This window comes from Pyrus communis, chromosome 17 (genome assembly GCF_963583255.1).
Source record: "Pyrus communis chromosome 17, drPyrComm1.1, whole genome shotgun sequence".
Taxonomy (NCBI): domain Eukaryota; kingdom Viridiplantae; phylum Streptophyta; class Magnoliopsida; order Rosales; family Rosaceae; genus Pyrus; species Pyrus communis.
In genome coordinates, this window is record NC_084819.1 from 5,096,320 (window position 1) to 5,115,674 (window position 19,355).

Below are 19,355 nucleotides of genomic sequence, written 5' to 3' on the forward strand. Positions count from 1 at the left end.
GTGAATTGCAACATAGGATGCTGCCATCAACATGGCACCCGTCATTTTCAATTGGACATTAAATTTTACAACTTTATAATCAATTGCACAAATTTTTTTCTGTTCAGCTATAACATGTTTACTTTTGTAATTTTATCTCTATCTCTAGATTCTCTACCACTAATTCTTTTCCACAGGAAAAAAAATGCGCCATTTATTTGCTAAGCTAGGGTACACACATAATTGAAGTGGAAGTTTCATATCTCTTCCACTCATTCTTTTTGGGAACGGATCCCCTCCTAAGCTTAGGAGGTTGAGCCTCCTGATCAAATCACACGAACCGTTGAATTTTGATCCAACGATTGCAATTATTATAACTTTTAGATGAGCCCCCTATTTGTAGTTGTTGGATCAAAATTCAACGGCGTGTATAATTTGCTCAAAAGGCTCAACCTCTTAAGGTCAAGAGGGGATCCGTTCCCATTCTTTTTCACTCTTAAAATAGCTTTTCCAGGATTTGTCTAGTGGATGTAAATGGGAGGATAGGGCAATCATCTATGTCATAATTTACAGAAACCTTACTAGGCTTGGCATTTCACTTGTGCATATCAGTAAATTAAGATGAAATATCAAGTTGAAAACAGGTTCTAAGAATTTGTATCCTCTCCGGGCTTTAGTGTCCGGATCTCAAAGAACATTGGTTTGTGTGAAAAAGAAATAAGAGTTATTGATTTGTGTTAGGTGAGTCAGCAGAATAAGTTAATGGGAACTATGTGATTTCATTTGAATGGTCCAGATTGTCTGGTCTTTGAGTTCTAGACAATAAGATTCGGAGTAGGTATCTGTCCAGTTCTAGGAAGAAAAAAAAAATCATGTTTAAGAAAAAAATACCAAGTTCATCTTGTCTTCAAGTATTATTATTATTATTATTATTATTATTATTATTATTGTTGTTGTTGTTGTTGTTTTAGGATTTTAATCTCGGGGTTGACATTGAGGTTTTAAGTTTTAGATGTCCGTAAGGTTTGGTGTTAATCATTTTGGAATTTAGGTTTTAGAATGTCCTTGGATGAGCTTAGGGTTTAGGTGTACGTCACTGATTTTGGGCGAATTAGACCTATGCCCTAAGCGATTAACGTAGTGATTTTTTTATGAGCGTTTTCATACAGTTGCCTAACTTTTGAAATTTTGAGATTAAACATTCATGTTTTAGGCGTTTGATTAAATATTTTTCCTACAATTTCGGTGCCTCAATATTAGATATGGCCTTTTTTGTAATGAGGAATTACCCAACTTGCCATTATATTTAGGGTAATAAAAGGAAGACCAATTATTTAGATCAAATTTTGTAAACCATATAACATAGTTATTAATGATTGAATTATCACTTAAATATTGTTTAACGTGCTTATTTATTATTAGTGACACATCACACGATTTACAAATTTGATCTAAAAGATCAGTCTATCTACCATTACTGTTATATTTAATATACTTTTTAAAACCTGGATAATATATAAAAACTTCTAAAATCTGGTGGATATATGTTGTAGTATTCAATCTTGAGATAAAAAAAACAAACTGAATGATATCTTGAAGAACTGAATCTGTTTACTCAACTCAGTGAATAGAATGACTGATGTACATTAGAGTGAGTGGCAAAGAAATCATGAATAATTCTACTTTTGAGAGAGTCTAGCTTGATATGTTTCTTTATATGCAACATCCATCGGCCCTTAAATTGTTTTATTATATTCCAAAAGTAGCAATTTTGAAAAACATACATTGGTAAGAGAGTAGAGAAGGCTTTGATATATGCTATACCAATAGCAAGTTTAGGGGCTTGCAGAAAGGCAGGGCAAGGGCTGCCCAATTGCGCTTTAGACTGAAAAAGCACTTTCATCGGTTCATTTTGTGGACGGCAATTGGTGGGCAAATATATATTCGTATAAAATCCCCGAGCAATTTGAGTTCAACCTTACGCTAGCAGGCAAGACTGATGCCAGCATGAAGTTAGTCACGCTTTTCCATTTTTTTTTTTTTTTTTTTTTTTTTTTTAAGTAGGGATGGGTTGGTTTCATTTGGTTCGGTTTTTTACCAAAATCAAAACCAAATTGAAATTTCTGTTTGGTTCGGTTTGATTTTCTTTCAATTCATTTTTTTGTTTGATTTTGTTCGGTTCGGTCTCGGTTTAGTTTCAATTTTTCTATTTTATCAATGTCGCACACTTAAACAACTGACCTTACTAATCCTCTAGTCTTGATAGTAATAAAAGTAAACCAACTTTTATCTTATCTCTTCTGTAATTAGGAACGCTGGAATGACTTTTATCTTGTCTGCACTGTACATTAAGGTAGTCTTGTGTACTATGCCAATCAAATGGGGAATTTTAGCAGAAAGCGTAGAAGGAAGTTAGATATTATCTACCAATTTCAAGGCCACATGATTGCACATGGTGGCATTTACTTATTATTTAAGAAGAATGTTAAGATCAGTTTAGAGACTTAGGCTTAGGTTTAAATACTAACATAAAACGACATCATTTTAAGTGTAAATGCATTTGGATTGGATCGGTTTTCAGACCTGTAAAACTGAAACCGAACTAATAATTTTCGGCTTGGTTCAGTTTTTCTTTTTTCGGTTTTTGGTTTTTCAGTTTTGGTTTGATGTTCGGTCCAGATTTTTTCAGTTTTCAATTTTTTGAACCGACCCCTAGTTGTGAGCCCCGCTGCTACAGAGCCAAATCACGGGTCACTTGCTGAATGATGTGGCACAACAATAGTCGTTGGACTTCTAATAGACTAGTCATCTAGGCCGTTGGATTTTAAATAGTAAACAAAAATTGAAATAGTTATTGTTGTGCCACGTGGCACTAGAAAAAATGAAAAAAAATATATATATATATATATATTTCATCCTATAAATTTCCAATCATCTTTTTGGTTCGCCTTTTATTTTTAATAATTATGTTTATTGTAATGCTATGCTTTGTTCTGCATTTGAAATTAAATTATCGGAGTTAAACAAAGAGTTTTCTTTTCAAAGAACAAACTACAAAGTTCACACTTAAACATTCTTACAAGTTATAAAAAAGAAAAATATATATATTTATGTATAGTAGTAACTCTTGTCCTTGCCAAACAGATGGAGTTGCACAAAGGCAATCACTTTACAAAAGGCGATTAACATGCCCTTGCCTTCAACGAGTGAACTTGCTCTAAATTATCATCATGCTTCACAAAAGCTGCATATATGCTATTTCCCCTTGAAGTTTTATAACAATTAGTGTCCAAATTTTCCACAATGGGAAAATTTAGAGTCAAATATCTCAAGTACCCCTTCTCTTTACTTGTAAGTGACAGGACTTGGTTTTGATCCTCGCCAAAGACGAATTTGAACCACTTAAGTGCTAGGTCATTATAAGGGTCAACCCACTCCTCCACCCCTTATTATAGATAATATCGTTTATTTAAAAAAATAATAATAATAACTCTCAAGTACCCTAACCGAAAACGGAGTAACTTTATAGCATATATGGAACAAGGCCAAGTAACCTTATTATTGTAATTATGAGAGGCTCCGAACATTGTTGTTTACCTCATATATATATTTACATTGTAATATTGACACATTAATTAAAGGGTACATTATTCATGTTTTTAACAAAAACTAGTAGGCATGGCCAATATTCCATACCCACACAGTAGTAAATTTATTAATTAAGCTGAACTTTTAGCAACATAATCCCAAACCAAACCTGTGGAAATTGAAAAGTTGCGCTTCCTGATTTGAGTAACTACTTGGACTTTGGAGCAGCAGCAAAAGCAAGCAACATATATCAACTTTAAACAATTAAAACTTGCCAATTAAGCCGCTGATTTCTTCAATCCTTCGATGCATGTTTTTGACCCATTGTTTCTGACATCTGCGTCACTGCCACAAGAACTCCGGCTCTTCATCAAGCCATGGCACAGAGAAGCGAAACCCAGGATCACTGTGATGCCCAACATCTAAAAGCAGATCAGGAAGGTTAAAAAACATGTCATCGTTGTAACTGTTTGATGGGGAAGTTGATGATGAATCATGAGTACTGCTGTCATGAACAGCTTGGCTGATCAGCTCTGTTTCGGCTTCCGCTTCTGCTTCAAGGCTGCTGCTTCTGCAGCTTCTAGTTGGGTAGGTACTTGCAGCTGCCTTGGCAGCGGCAACTTGGATGTCCTTTGGCAAGGCGGAAGCCGGAACAGGAAGCTCTTGAGCCAGCTCAGGGAAGTTGAGCACCGCAGAGCGGCCTTTGATAGTAAGAGCGGCGACATCATGTGCGCGAGCGGCCATTTCGGGGGTGGGAAAAGTTCCAAGCCAAATTCTTGACTTCTTTCTGGGCTCTCGGATTTCTGAGACCCATTTGCCCCATTGACGCATTCTCACTCCCCTATACGTTGGTTTATGAGGATGCCTCTGCTGCCTCCCATCACCATTAATACCATTGTTAATCTTTGCTTTCTTCTGACTAATTTGATCATCATCGTCATCATCATTAGTAGTAGTAGCTTTCTCATGACCATCAAGTAGTTGTATTTGATTTGATGACGACGACGATGATGATCTCTCGCTAATTTTTCGTGCCGGAGATTCTGCAGAAGGAGAGGTGGTAGAATTCGAGTAAGAAGATGTGGTCTGAGCCTCACAATCTATAAAATTGAATTGTTCTTCTTCCATGTTTAAGTGGGTAGAAGAAAGAAGAAGAATGTGGTAGAGAGCTCTCAAAATAGGGGTATGGGTTCTTCTCTTATGATTCTTACACATGAGAAATGGTATATATCATATATATATATATATAGATATATACATATATATATATATATAGATATATACATATATACTTAAAGCAGTGGCCAAAGTACAAAAGACTACGAACACTGTTCCATGCTTGACCTCTGACCAGTCATTTCTGTTTACTAACAAATTACAGATATCCATATACGCGTCAGTATGTAATTTATCAATACGAAGAAATGATTCGTAAAATATAAGCAATGCAAATCAAATGACAGAGTGAATTGAAGATCAAGTCAAAAAACAAAGAAAAAAGCTTGCAGATTCAGGCTCTGGTGTCCCATTTGGCCATGACCCGTCATTTTTAAGAGAACAACGATGTGCACCAAACTCACTGTCATGATGTGGTATATGGGCATTTTCAATCAAATTACATTTTTTTCTCTTAAGTATTTTAAGATTTAAGCCCTTTCAGTATTTTGTTATTTGCTTAATAATTTTATTTTTATTTGGACTCTTAAGGCTTGTAGGGTTAAGTTCCATTATTAGTAGCACGTTTTGGTATTGGGGTTGTTATCTTCTAATTTTTCAATATTGAACGTTGAAACTTTTTGATATTTTTTAAGTGAATTCCGGTGTACTTGTTCTTTCAAACTAACGTCGTTTATCATTTTCTTCGTCAAGCTGGGTCAAAAAGGAGACTCAGTGTTTTCCAAAGAGTAGATTGTTGGTAATTTTGCAGCCCCATGTTAATGTTTGAATGGGGTATGGTTTTGCATCATCTTTTATAGTGGCTTTGTATCCTTGGCCTCTCTCCCACATCTTATTAACGAAAGTAGGGCATTTAGATGTGCTATTTATAATTTAATTGGTTGCAACTTTACACTACTTAAGGAGGTGGGCCGTTCAAATAGTTGCTTATAATTGCTTCCCCAACCCCCAAGAAAACGTTTGTTTTTTATCAAGCCACGAATTTCACATGGAAGCTGGTTTGATGTGTTTTTGGCTTCATTATCTGGTCTTTACCATATGGAGCTTTCTTATAGTTACAATTACTTAACTTCGAACTGGTTCACTAATTAACACCGATCGCTCTCCGTTGATGTTGAAAGTATGTCAAATTTCGTTTCCTGACCTCAATGTATATAGTTCTCTTCGATACATGGAAACCTAATTTTCCCACATAGACACGTACATATAGGATAATTCATATATATCAGTTACTTTCTGTTGAGGCATTCTTCAAATAATTTTATCAATAGTGCTAGAGAGACCAAATTTTTCAAACAAAATTTGCAAACCAAATGATGTGGTTGTTGATGACCGGAGTATTACTTAAACATTGATCAACGTGCTTATTTCTTATAGATAACACATCATTTGATTTGTAAATTTGATTTAAATTTTTGAACTCTATAGCATTACCCTAATTTTATTTGAGGGACATCTTGTGGGGCTCATTTTACATCGCATTTCAACAATCCAACCATCCATCTTTTAGATTTTCTCTCAACGATCATCTTTACAAAAAAAACCACTCAAATATGAAACTATTTTACTGTTGATTACATTGTAGTCATATTAGTCTTTGAGTAAAAGATTTTTCACGAGTCTTAGACCTGGAGTCGGAATAAGATGGTAGTTCGATTATCACAGTGAAATTTTTTGAAAACACTAAGCTTAGAAGATAGCATTTTTTATTGCAATGTTATCAATGAGGATCTAGAACTTTGTCTCGGTCCTCCAAGCTTAACTGTGTTTGACTCTGCCATTCAAACTCTGAACTTGGTTTGCTTTGGAAAAATTGTTGGACTAAAACTTTATTTTATGATACAGGACGCAAATGATGAAAAGTCCTAAGTATTTTACTCTAATAACTAAATGATTTGAGTAAATAATGCTTAGCAAAAATATGCAGGCACACATTTTATTAACATAGAATAATCGAAGACTCATGAATAGGGCAAAATGAGCATGCTCTCAGGGCGCAGCTCAAGGGATCGGTGGCCTAAAGTGCAGTATATTCCTTGAACTGTTGTACACAAATCTCCACACAACTGTACATGTTAGATGTGACTAGTTAGCGATTTTGTGTCTCCACAAAGCCTTATCACATAGTGCTACGGGCTATGTAGCTGAAAGGATCAGTGACCTCATTTAATAAGTAAACACATTCCCTGAACTGTTGCTCGTGAAGTTCCATATAACTACACTCATAGTTAGCGTTATCATGTTGCGCTATAGGCTACGCAACTCAAAGGATCGGTGACCTCATATTACAAGTGCAATACAACTTTCTGGCAGCGTATGTGAGACTTCATCGTGTTGCACGATTTAGCCCTTTGTGAAGTACAAGATCTCACAAGCTCAGTGTGCACTGCCCATATAACCTTGCCTCAATCACACAAATATGTTCTCATGTTAGACAACTTTCGTTCGAGCCATTGAAGTCAACGACCAGCTTGGTAGTGTCAGGGCCACACGGTCAAGTGGCAATATCGCACAATGAACTCGTAGCTCTATATCAACTAAGTTTCAAGGAAATTAAAGGCTTTTTAGCCAAAATGATCCTTGAAATTCGCATAACTCCTCACTTTGGTCGTTGAGATTTGAAATCAATAGAAGTGGTCATTGAGATTGTTCACCATTAATCATTTTGGTCCTTCGGTAAAAAATTATGTTAAGTAAGGATTAAAATGACAAAACTACCCTCAATTTAATAAAAATAGTTCAAAGATTTGACAACAATTGAGGGTATTTTGATCATTTTATCCTTAATTTATGGACATTTTATCCTTATTCAAAAACTCATTAGCGAGTAGCACGCCCTTCAGCTTCTCATCCTTGGACTCAAATTCATTGGCAGTTCTGAAGACAATTGATCTCATTGGCAGAAGTTAAAATTTCCTATATATCCTTGGCATAACAAGCAGAACGAAGCTCATAGTTGATCTTCCGCATCTTGGATTTTCAACTGGTACAATTCTTTATCTTCTATGCAGCTTCCATTGATGATCGAAAAGTAACAAGCTTGAGCTTCGGATCCTCATTCTCTTGACAATCTGCTTCCAGCTGCGGAATTATTAGGAATTTGTTTATCAGCAGATTTGTATGCACGCTTCGGTTGGAGAATGATTTTTCTAGTATTCTTCTTGTCTCCATTCGAATAACTTTGTTCCTCCTTGGCTTCTTTTTACACATCACTTTACCTACTTTGTCTGCATTCGAGAGATGATTTTTTTTTTTTATCTCATATTTACTGAGAAGGGAATATGGTTGCGAACATGTAGTTTATCTAACATGGGTTTGCCTTTCCTGACTATCGAAGGTTTTCATGTCTTTGCATTCGGATTTTCTTAGGAGCTGTCTAATAACCATTTCGTTTTCATTTTTTTGAAAACTAAAATATTGTTTAGTGACTATTTTTTCAGTTTTCAAAAAAACAATAACTAAAACCTACTTTCTTGAGTTTTTACATTTTGATTTTCAGTATTCACTTCTTCTTTTTTTAAACTGAAAGTAATTATCAAACAGTTTAAAAAAAAACAAATGAAAAATTAAAAATAGAAACGAAATAATTATCAAACACCCATTTAACTTCCTTAGAATCTAAAGTCAAATGAGTGTGAGATGCAGCTTATTTTAATGTACCTTTCATTTTCAAATTCTCTTTATTACGAGGGGGCATGGTTTATGTCATGGCTGACAGAGGTAGAGTTGTCTAAGAGCTGGTTTGGTATTGATGTGCTTTGAAAAAAAACTGTTTCTGCTGTGTTGTGAAAATAAGCAGCTATGAAATAAAGTAGCAGAGTGTTTGGTAAACTTTTTTGTAAAAGTGCTTTTGAAAAAAAAAAACAGTATTAGAGTGTTTGGTAAACTTTTATGTAAAACAGATATGAAAAAAAACCAGTTTTTCAAAGCTGGGTTTTGCAGCTTCTTGTTTTTGGCTTTTTTTCACCCAAAACTGTGAAAAAAAGCTGAAACTGAGTGTTTACCAAACACAAAAACAGCTCCTAGCTTTTTTTTATAGCAACTTTTTTCAGAATCACCTCAGTACCAAACCAGGTCTAAAGAACCAGCTAGGCTATGGTAGATAAAAATTCAAAAGGAGCAAAACAGTCATTCAGTTGGAAGGTTTTGACTCGGCATACATGTCAAAGGGAAGAAAGATTAGTTCAGCCCATCCCACTTTGTAATCCTGGTTTCATCTCTTCTGCTCTTTGACTACCTGTAACTTTCTTACAATGGTTATTCACTTTTCTCTCTTAAAAAGTTGGTCATTTATTTTATAAGAATCAAAATTATGATCATTTAATATATTGAACTGGAAAAAGAGAATCTCTCTCATAAACTTCAAATATTTCTGTCCAATTTGATTCCTATATATCGGAATCAAACTTTATTTTTCAACCCACTATGGAACACCTAAAAATCAATTTGAACATTTTTTTCGTCTAATTATTTTCTTTAAAACTTTTCATTGTCAGAGTTTATTAATAAAAATACATTCAAACCTTACTTTCAACATTTCATCATGAATTATTTGTTCTTGTTTGCCTAATTTGTCTATCATTTGTGTGTCTGCAATACGGTTTCTCACGTCGTTGATTTTATTACAGAGCTTGGCCTAAGTGTTCAAGATCTTGGTCAATAGTATCGGAAGGATAGATGTATAAAATTAGGTATTCAACCGGTAGTAATACTGTTTCTGTTTGTAATTGATTTGATTTTTCTAAGCAGTCATATTTATTCCTAGGGTTAGATGATAATATAAAGGAATATAGACTCAATTACACCCAAAACTTGAGAAATTTTTATGTGTTATCACGTGCTGTATTATTTCACATGTTATAAGATAATTAGTAACATAATCTATATATCCTGCTTTCGGAGTATCTTAATAAAAAATAAATACACGTATTATAAATTTAAATGAATTAATAACACTACATATACTTTTAGTACACCAAAACATCTCCCCAGACCCTAATCTTGGTCAGCGCTGCTTTGTGCCAACTTTGCCTAATGAGCGTTACTACTTTTATTCCTGGGATATTGGATCTTCTCTTAACCCATTGTTGACTAAACAGCGGAATGATATAAAAGTATTCCATATCTGTTTATTTTTTCCAATAATATGCTGAAAATGAATGTGTTTCAACATTTTGGCTACAATGCACCTACGTTGGGACCTCTATTCGAAGTTTAAGGAATTTTATCTAATACACAAACACACTTATATATATATATATATATATATATATATATATATATATATGCGTGTGTGTGTGTGGATTTGGTCGGTTTGTCAGAGCATTGTGCTCATCCCTTGCACACAAGTTCGAATTGTCCTCCCTTAACTATAATAGTTTTGTCTCGTTAAAAAAAAAATTAGGCTTTTTAGCCAAAATGATCTCTGAGATTTGCATAATTTCTTACTTTGGTCCTTGAGGTTTGAAATCGATAGAATTGGTCCCTGAGTTTGTCCACAATCAATTATCTTGGTCATTTCTTAAAAAATCTCAATAAAATAAGGATTAAATTACAAAAATACCCTCAATTTTTGTTAAATCATTTTGGCCTATTGTTTATTATATTAAGAGTAATTTTGTCATTGAGATCTTTATTTAACATAATTTTGTATTGAAAGACCAAAATGATTGATTGTGGACAAACTCATGGACCACTTCTATCAATTTCAAATCTCAACAACCAAAGTGATGAATTATGCAAATCTCAGAGATCATTTTGACTAAAAAGCCAAATATTTAATACATCCAAACTACATGAGTAAATAACTACTAGGGACATTTTTTCTCTTCAATTAAAAAACATCGAATGTATGGTTGATAACTCCTAGCTCTAAGTCTATTTTGGTTGATAGTTTGGCAGTAAATAGAACATGTTAGATGGCGTGACCAAAAGAGCAGTTTTCCACATTTCCTCCACACATGAAACATTCCATAATTAATTCGTCAGGTGAGATACTACTGCAATCATCAAAAGTGGAATGTGAACGAATGCAAAAATTATCCCGGAAAGTGAAGGTTACCAAACATTTCAGGCTTTTAGCCATTTACTAGTTGGGTTTCAGGTTCTTGACAATTATGATTTGTTCGTTTAAGTTATAACATATGTAGATAAAATTTTAAATTCTCTTATAATTATGAAATTTTGTTCGTTCAAGTTGATCCCAAATTTTATATTAATGGGTAATAGAACCTGTCTCCTTACTCGTTAAAGAATATATATTTTACTTCAATAAAATAATCAATTGAAAAATATTATACTAAATTAGTATCTATATACCACTTTATCACTAAAACATTTTTGCCTTTCATGTGTTACATACCCCAAAATAGGAGCCTAATGAAAAAGCATTAGTACATTACTATAAAATTCAAAGAGAAAATTATAGCATTGGTCCATGAACTTTATCCCAATTGGAGCAACTGTCCCTCAACTAAAAATTCATTACCACTGGTCCCTTAACTCATCAAAACGTGCAATTATGGTCATTTTTGTTAAAGCTCAGGTTAGACTGTGCCTGATTAATGTTTAGAAATTCTCTTCCACATATTTTTTGTCACGAGCAAACGGTTAAGATTTAACTAAATGAGCTATAGTTGAATCTAAACCCTTCTCTTTTTTTTTTCTTTTTTCTTTTTTTCTAAAAATAAGTGCAGGTAAGATTTTCTCTTAATTCGGAAAAGGAAGCTCGACTCTAAATCCCAAGACCAATATCAATAGGCCATGGCCCATGGGTTATTATGTCAAATGAGGCCTTTGTTTTTTCGTTTATTTTATTAGGTGGTTGGTGGTTCACACTCTTCAGTTCTAATTTCGGTAGACATTATTAGCTACAAAAATAGGTTGGACAATAGTGACCATTACAATGCTACAAAAATAGGTTGGACAATAGTGACCATTACAATGCTACAAAAATAGGTTGGACAATAGTGTGACCATTACAATGCTACAAAAATAGGTTGGACGGTAGTTTTTATAGGGCCGGAGTCCGGACCATTGGCATTATAATGAAGAGACGGGGCAGCAGTGGAAGGCCGAATCACTTAACATAGTACTGCACTGCATGTTATTAGTATTGTACTCAATTTTTTGGCTGATTGTGGAAGGTCTTAGTACTGGTTTGGTATTAAAATACTTTTATAAAAAAAAAAATAGGTATCAAAATAAGTTGAGCTTAAAAAGATGTTTGGTAAACACTTAAAACCAGCTTATTTTCACAGTTTTGGATGAAAAAAAAAAAGCTGAAAACGTGAAGCAGCAAAGATGAGCTTATTCTCACAACACAGCAGAAACAGTTTTTTTTTTTTTCAAAACACAGCAATAACAAACCAGCCCTTAGTACTGGTTTGGTACTGAAGTGTTTTTATAAAAAGTGAGTATAAAAATAAAAAAACATAAAAAAAAGTTGAGCTCAAAAAGGTGTTTGGTCTCTTAAAAACAGCTTATTTTCACAGTTTTGAGTGAAAAAAAAACGGGAAGCAGCAAAAACGAGCTTATTCTCACAGCACAACAGAAGCAGTTTTTTTTCAAAACACAATAACACCAAATTAGCCCTTAGTTTTATTGTTTGAGGATGTCTGTTGTCTCACATTGGAAAAGTAAAGGACTTTGCATGTGATTGACAATAAGTTTTGGTGCGAAAGCTCAATTTCTTTCGTATATCAGAATAAGCATATGAGTTGAGTTGTTCACGTATTTGACTTGAGTTTCTTTATGCGTAAAAAAGCATATGAGGATATGAAGTGTTGTCCACGTGTTTGTAAATATCGTGTTGTCTTGTAACAAAAATAAAGGTTAAAACTCAGGTTAGACTATGCCTGATTAATGTCTAGAAATTATCTTCCGCACATTTTTTGTCACAAGCAAACGGTTAAGATTTAACTAAATGAGCTATAGTTGAATCTAAACCCTTCTTTTTTTCTAAAATAAGTACAGGTGAGATTTTCTCTAATTCGGAAAAGGAAGCTCGACTCTAAATCCCAAGCCCAATATCAATAGGCCATGGCCCATGGGTTATTATGTCAAATGAGGCCTTTGTTTTTTCGCTTGTTTTATTAGGTGGTTGGTGGTTCACTCTCTTCAGTTGTAACTGGTAACTTGTATTCGAAGAAAAGAGAAAAAGCAAAACCCTGTAAGTGAACTGAATGGCTTTTGGGAGAGCTCGAGAGGCATCTTCCACCCTCTTCAGTTGTCTCTTTCGCCACTCAGTCAACACCAACGTCACCACTTCCTATCGCTCTATCTCCACCGAAGTCGCCGCCCGCTAAACTCCTCATCCATCAAGCACTAGCAAAGCCAGTCAGTTTTAACTTTGACATCAATTTTCCAATTGGGACGTTGCCTGCCGCTTAGTGCTTTTGAACATTAGGACCAAAATACACAACATCGAGATGTACTCGGGGCGAGACGGAAAGTTGGTTCGACCGCCGGAAACTTATGCAACGGTTTGAAAGAACCCTCCTGAGCAGGATGCCTAGTGTAGTTGCCTTCCCGTGCTGAGAAGTGGATTGATTCTAAGTTCCTGGCGACAATTGGGACCGTCCCAAGTGAGCCAAATCTAGGGAATAAGGAGAAGCAGTTGTATAATGCTGGGCAAAGCCGGTGGTTGGGGCAGCGGCCCAAGGTTCGAGGAGTTGCGATGAACCCGATTGATCATCCGCACTGTGGAGGTGAGGGTAAGAGCAAGGGAAGGCCTTCTGCAACACCTTGGGGTAAGCCTTGTAAGGATGGCTACAAGACTGGACCCCTCAGGCGAAGAAAATAGACGGCTTGTTTGGGAGAAAGTAAATGGTATGCGTGAATATATCCTTAATGTTGAAATTTGGTGACAGGAAGTAACGGGACCCTTCCAACAACATTCCGACTCCTCCAATTTACCAAAAACGAGGTTCGAACTCAAGTGCAAGAAGACGTAACTCCTAATGTTTGTGCCTAAAACGCCGCCCTTTTCTTATGCAAGCGACGATGGAAGAGAGGAGAATCAAACAATAAACCTCATGCACAACTAAATGCCCTTAGACCATTTTGCAATCACATTTCCATCTTAGGCAGCAAAATTGCCGTCAAAACTTACAACATAACTTTTATTTATACTCTGTTAGCCACATTCATAGAGTCAATAAGATTACATTGTTTCCCATATTCAGGAACAAATCATTACAATTACTTAAGAAAAGTTTCACGCTACATAAATACGAGTATTCGATGTTGATCAGCAACCACCTGCTGGTGCTTTTATTGGCGACGACAAAATCCCCCATCACACTATTAATCATAGTCTTGCGTTACGGAGCTGGTTCTTCAGCAGGGGCTGGACATATTCCCGATAGCCATCGGGCACAACTGACTCGTTAAGAGGATCTTTCCAAGCCTCCGCATAGAGACTCGGGTACACATTACCATCATAGCGGCCTAGAACTGAGCCGAGGTAGTGGTCGGTGAAATTAAATGCATCAACGAGGGCAATGGCATTGGGACGGAGCTACCATAAATAAAGATTTACGAGCTATTAGACGAGAGTCACCATTAAAGAACGAAATGTAGACTTAAAGCAAAGATGATTGGGCAAACCTGGGAATAAAGAGATCTAAGTTGATCATTTGCAAGTGAAGCTTGCTTTGCTGTGATGCTTCCAGTGGAGAGGAAATCACCCAAATGCTTGTGAATAGTGTATAAAGCATAGATGTTGCAGAGGATCTCCAGCTGTTTTTTCACCCCCTTTCCCGGTATGTCTTGTTGGACTTTATCGATGAACCTATCATGAAAGAAAAAGAAGCAAGATTACCAAAGTGGAAATTAACTACGGGTCTTTCAGAATTAGATCCTGCCCGGCAGTGCCCTCGCTGTCATTTCATTGAATTAGGAAACGAAGGTACATGTGCCACACACACACAGGAATTCAGAGCCAAAGAATTGAATTCAAGGCCAAAACATTTTAAACAAAATGATTGGACGAAACTTACTTGGAAACAACAATTAATTGGCAATGAGCTACTGCTGCCTCAGCTAAATTAGATGAGAGTTCTGCAAAGCCTGAAGCATTGGAAATGCATCAAAATTAATTAATATATCATAACGGAACAGCATGAGCTGTGAATGACCAAGAAGATTCATTGAAGTGAATAATTAGTATCTATCCAAGAGATTAAAATACAAACAACGAACTAAGGTCTCAGAAAGACTATAAAATGTCTACAATGTGTCCCATGTATAAAATTGTTTGTGAAATCCTTCCGTTTTCATCAGGTTAAAAAACAAAAAAAACGTGAAAAAGCAAGTGACAAACTCAGAATAGAGGCAAAAAAATTTAAAATAAATAAATAAAAACACAAACCTTCTTCTTGATTTGAAAACTTGCTAAGGTCTTGAGCGCAGGCAATCGACATCCTAATAGCCCTTGCTTCAAATACCTCAAGTATCACACTAGGGTTCAACCAATCCTCAGCTGCATGCCAACATAAGTGTATATGCATATTACTAAAACAGAATCTGTGCTTTTATGCAATGTAAAATATAGCAAACTTGTGCGTGACAATGTGAAAGAGGTAAAGAAAGCCAACAGATTGGATATGGAAAAAAAAAAAAATACAACCTTTTTGAGCACTACAACGACATTGGATCAAATGTTGAGCACGGCCCATATAAGTTGTGGTTCCAACAGGCTTTTTTCCAGATGGTAGCTGAGCAACAGTCTTCATAAGAAACCTTGCAACCTAAAAGAGAAATTGTCAGAAATACTTCAGCACACAAAATATACATTCTGATAGCAGCATGTTGAATTCACCACTGAATAAACCAAAAGTAAATTCCTCCAAATTACTACAGAATAAGAGATCGTAAACCTATTTCCAGAAAATTCAGGATGTAAAATTTTAAAAAGATGAAAACAAAATCACAAGCACAAGCACATTTTCTTAAGCAGAGCACAGTAGCAAAGGATGTGGCACAAGTGAGAGGCAAGTTACTGGGTCAAGACAGAAGCAGCTCTTAAATCATAGTAGAACAGACGAGGAATAAGCAATAAGCAAAGTCAAAAGGCAAATAAAAGTCCGGTCTAACGAAAATAAGATCAGGGTTTCTTAATTCAAGTACCTGTAGAAGTAGAACAATGTTGTCTCCTTCATATGTACATGCTGGTACATAAACGGCAAATAATTCAGGAAGCCCACTGTTAGATAGATAACCATGGCCACCACATAATTTCCTGCATTCTTCAATGCCATCCTGTCAAGAAAATGAATAAATAAATAATGAGTGAGAGAGAGAGTCTGTCAATGAGATAAGACAGTTCCATATTTGTTGTCAAGCTGAAAAGCTTCACAGGCCTCCCAAAGAAAAAAAAATGGAAAGGAAGCAAGGGCAGCAATAATCACGTACAGCAGTTGCAGAAGTGGTCAATGATTTCAGACCCGCAGTGCATGCATGAGCCTCAGGCAATGTCAAGAAATCATTAGCTTGCAACTTCTCTGTCACATCCGTGTATAGCCATTTCAACCACTCACCAACAAATCTAAAAGCATAGGCAGAAGCCAGCAAAGGGAAGAGCCTACTTTGCTGAGTCTTGTAATCAATGACCTAAAGCAAAACATGAACCAAAACCAGTAAATAAAACATCTTCATAAGAAACAAATAAAACCGGCATCTCTAAACTCATGGAGAGAATAAGAAAACTAATGAAACAATTTGCCATCGTACCTGTGTTTCAAGGCCACCATCTTGTGAACCAAATTGTCGACGAACGACACTATACCTAGTAGCAATACATACTGCCCGTGATAAAGCAGAGGAAGCATCAGCTACAATCGTTTGCCGCACATAAACCATAGTTCCGTACAGCAGCTGTCGTGGAACATTGGATTGTACGTATTTTCCTTCTCTTGTGACCTGTGAGACCCTGGCACATTTGAAAGAAACATCAGGATAGTCTTCCTATCTATCTAACTAAATAAGTAAAATAGGCAGTTAAAACTTTTAAATATCAGAATGCCATTTTGTCTATCATTAAGTATTACATACCTCATCAACATTTGTTCCCTTGGTATACGGACATGATCAAGTCTAAGAACACCATTGTCCATGGAGTTGTATGCCCCACTTCCAAATTTCATCCCAATATCGCCAACTATTATGCCTGGAAGTGGTAAGTGATCATCCAAGCTCCGAAGTTGGACAATGAAACCTAAAATCAGAATTTTATAATTAAATTCAATCAATCATTCATTTCATGATAGGAGTGTCAAAATAATATAAACTTGGTACTTACCATGCACTCCATGGTCTTGACCATCAGTAATAAGACGGGCATAAACAACAGCATGTGTAGCAGCCTTTCCTAAACCACCAGGCCACCACTATTCAAAACAATAAGGAAGAACAATAAGAACGTAACTTAGTCACTTTGATCATGTATGCATAAAGAACACTCTACATTATGGTTGAATATATAATATAACAATACTAAAGAAATGGTAACAAGAACAATTCTGCACAACAAACTTGTATTATCATAGATACTAAAATTTCACTCAATTAAAAAATAAGAAGATTAAGCAAAACACCATTATAGAAATAACTCACTTTGCTTGATGTGAGAGTAGGACTATTAATAACAAACTCGTCAGTCTTTGGATCGAAAGTTGCAGTGGTCTCCAGCCCTTGAACATTGGAGCCATGACCAAGTTCAGTCTGAGCATAGCAACCAATGATTTGCATTTTGTATGCCAGCGGCAACCACTTCTTTTGCTGCTCCTCAGTACCTGATCCTTTAATAGCAGGCACGAACATTCCCTGAAGAGAAGACAATAAAATTATGTTACACTAAAAACACATAGAGCACTTTATCATACATGAAAGTGCCCAAATCAATGTAAATAAATACCATAGAACAAGTTAATCCAAAAAGTAAAAAGGCATGAAGAGGAGGAGTTGGAGCATACCCAATGAAGATCCGTATACGCTGGTTGATCCACATAATGCCTTAACCAGTACGCCTCTTCCTCTGCAATAATAGCAGCACAGTTGAATTAATAAACCAAAACAAACAAAAAATAGTTGTCTACAAAACGAGAACTCCCGTGTGGAGACATACCGGATAGCCGCAGCTCTGTGATCCGTTTCCAAGCATGAGCCGCTTTTTGCAGAGTATTTTTAAACAAATCCTTCCTACTCAGCAATGTTCTGTTATCCTTTCTAAAGACCTGACAGAACAACAATTCCAATTAAACGAATCTAAATAAATATAAAATAATATTCACGGCCGAATTGCTTTCCGTGTCTTAATCATTGACCCCAGCCCAAGAAATACAACTGAAAACAACAAATCACAAGAAATTTTCAACAACTTTTTTGAAAGAAGGAAACTTTCAAACAATTCAACAAATTAACAATTTTTAACCGATCAAAAGAAAAACAATCACTCATCTGTTCATTCACAATTATGCCTATGCATCCTGGTGCGGCTTCGATCGCCACCAATTTCCCTCTCCACTAACAACTACCAATGCAACCCACTAACGCTATCGATCTACTTAAAAAACAATTGAATTTATCAGAAATGATATGAAATTAGAACCAATTACCGGATCGCTAGCGACGAGGCGAGCAATTCGATCGGACACTTCCAAGGTGTGGCGAGAGCCGGCCCAGATGACTTTCATCTGGTCGACATCGAACTGCGCCTTGCTCCGCTCTTGCGCCAAATGATCCACCCCCTCCATTTTCACAGAAAGAGAAACCCTAGCAACCCAATCACTATGTCAATCGAAAACTCAGATTTCTGCTCTCTCTCCTCAGAGGAACCGATGAGAAGAATCGTCAACGTCCGTGAACAATCCACTGTATATATAAGAAAAACATGGGACGATTTGCTTTGGTTTCTAATTATTAATTCAATAATTGTTTTTTATTTTTTAATTTATTTGTGGTCGCGGAGGATAAGGGTTTCTTGATGTCCCCACCGTTGTGTTTCCTAAAGTTTGTGTTAGAAGATTGACCGCTTTCTTTTTCCTTTTCAATTTTGAATTTTTTTCTTTTCATTTTTAACGTGCAATTACATATGAAATCTCAGGTTACCCTTAACCTTGGCATTGAAATTGATCCCTTTTTTCACCCAACAGCTTTCACAACCATTAGGTTTTGAACGAAAATGCATCTACAAAAACAATTAACATCTTAGGTCAAGACCAAGAACTTCACACGCTTACGATGAATGAGGGGCTTTGGTCGAAGAACCTCCGATGTCAAAGTTAGAATTTTAAGAAAAAAATGTTTGGAGAATTTAGAGAATTTTGTAAGAGGATTCAACTTATATTTTTGGAGAAATTGAGTAGTATTTATAGGGGTGTGGCCGGCCCCCTTTGAAAAGGTGGGAACCGGCCGCATTTAGTGGTTTTAGGGTGTAATTGCAAGATATTATGTCACCATAATATCTTGCAATCAATTAGAAAATTAATTAATTAATTTAGGTAATTAATCCTATTTTGAATGAATATTTGGAGGTTACCTTGTGGTGAGAATTTGATGAGGATGGATGAAATAAATTTTGAATAAATACCTATTTTGATCATTTTTGACCT

At 35.7% G+C, this 19,355-nt stretch overlaps 2 protein-coding genes across 2 annotated transcripts; both read right to left on the reverse strand.

Annotated features, from left to right (window-relative positions):
• Positions 1-3,504: 3,504 nt before the first annotated feature.
• On the reverse strand, positions 3,505-4,782 carry LOC137723804 (ethylene-responsive transcription factor ERF039-like). Its single transcript, XM_068462996.1, has one exon. The coding sequence runs from the start codon at positions 4,780-4,782 to the stop codon at positions 3,910-3,912; it is 873 nt and encodes a 290-aa protein (XP_068319097.1). The 3' UTR covers positions 3,505-3,909.
• Positions 4,783-13,847: 9,065 nt separating this feature from the next.
• LOC137721717 (peroxisomal acyl-coenzyme A oxidase 1) lies at positions 13,848-18,671 on the reverse strand. Its single transcript, XM_068460743.1, has 14 exons — positions 18,360-18,671; positions 17,870-17,978; positions 17,718-17,779; positions 17,359-17,568; positions 17,045-17,132; positions 16,798-16,960; positions 16,477-16,675; positions 16,159-16,356; positions 15,874-16,005; positions 15,374-15,494; positions 15,116-15,226; positions 14,745-14,814; positions 14,353-14,536; positions 13,848-14,263 (listed from the first exon to the last, which is right to left on the reverse strand). The coding sequence occupies exons 1-14, from the start codon at positions 18,495-18,497 to the stop codon at positions 14,054-14,056; spliced, it is 1,995 nt and encodes a 664-aa protein (XP_068316844.1). The 5' UTR covers positions 18,498-18,671; the 3' UTR covers positions 13,848-14,053.
• Between the last annotated feature and the right edge of the window lie 684 nt (positions 18,672-19,355).

Excerpts from the sequence above, each read along its gene's own strand:
- LOC137723804 (XM_068462996.1), bottom strand. The coding sequence starts at position 4,782 with ATGTGTAAGAATCATAAGAGAAGAACCCATACCCCTATTTTGAGAGCT.
- LOC137721717 (XM_068460743.1), bottom strand. The coding sequence starts at position 18,497 with ATGGAGGGGGTGGATCATTTGGCGCAAGAGCGGAGCAAGGCGCAGTTC. Across the intron at positions 17,780-17,869 it reads CACAGAGCTGCGGCTATCCG|AGGAAGAGGCGTACTGGTTA; the intron begins GTATGTCTCCAC and ends CTATTATTGCAG. Across the intron at positions 14,815-15,115 it reads GTTTTCAAATCAAGAAGAAG|GCTTTGCAGAACTCTCATCT; the intron begins GTTTGTGTTTTT and ends CCAATGCTTCAG.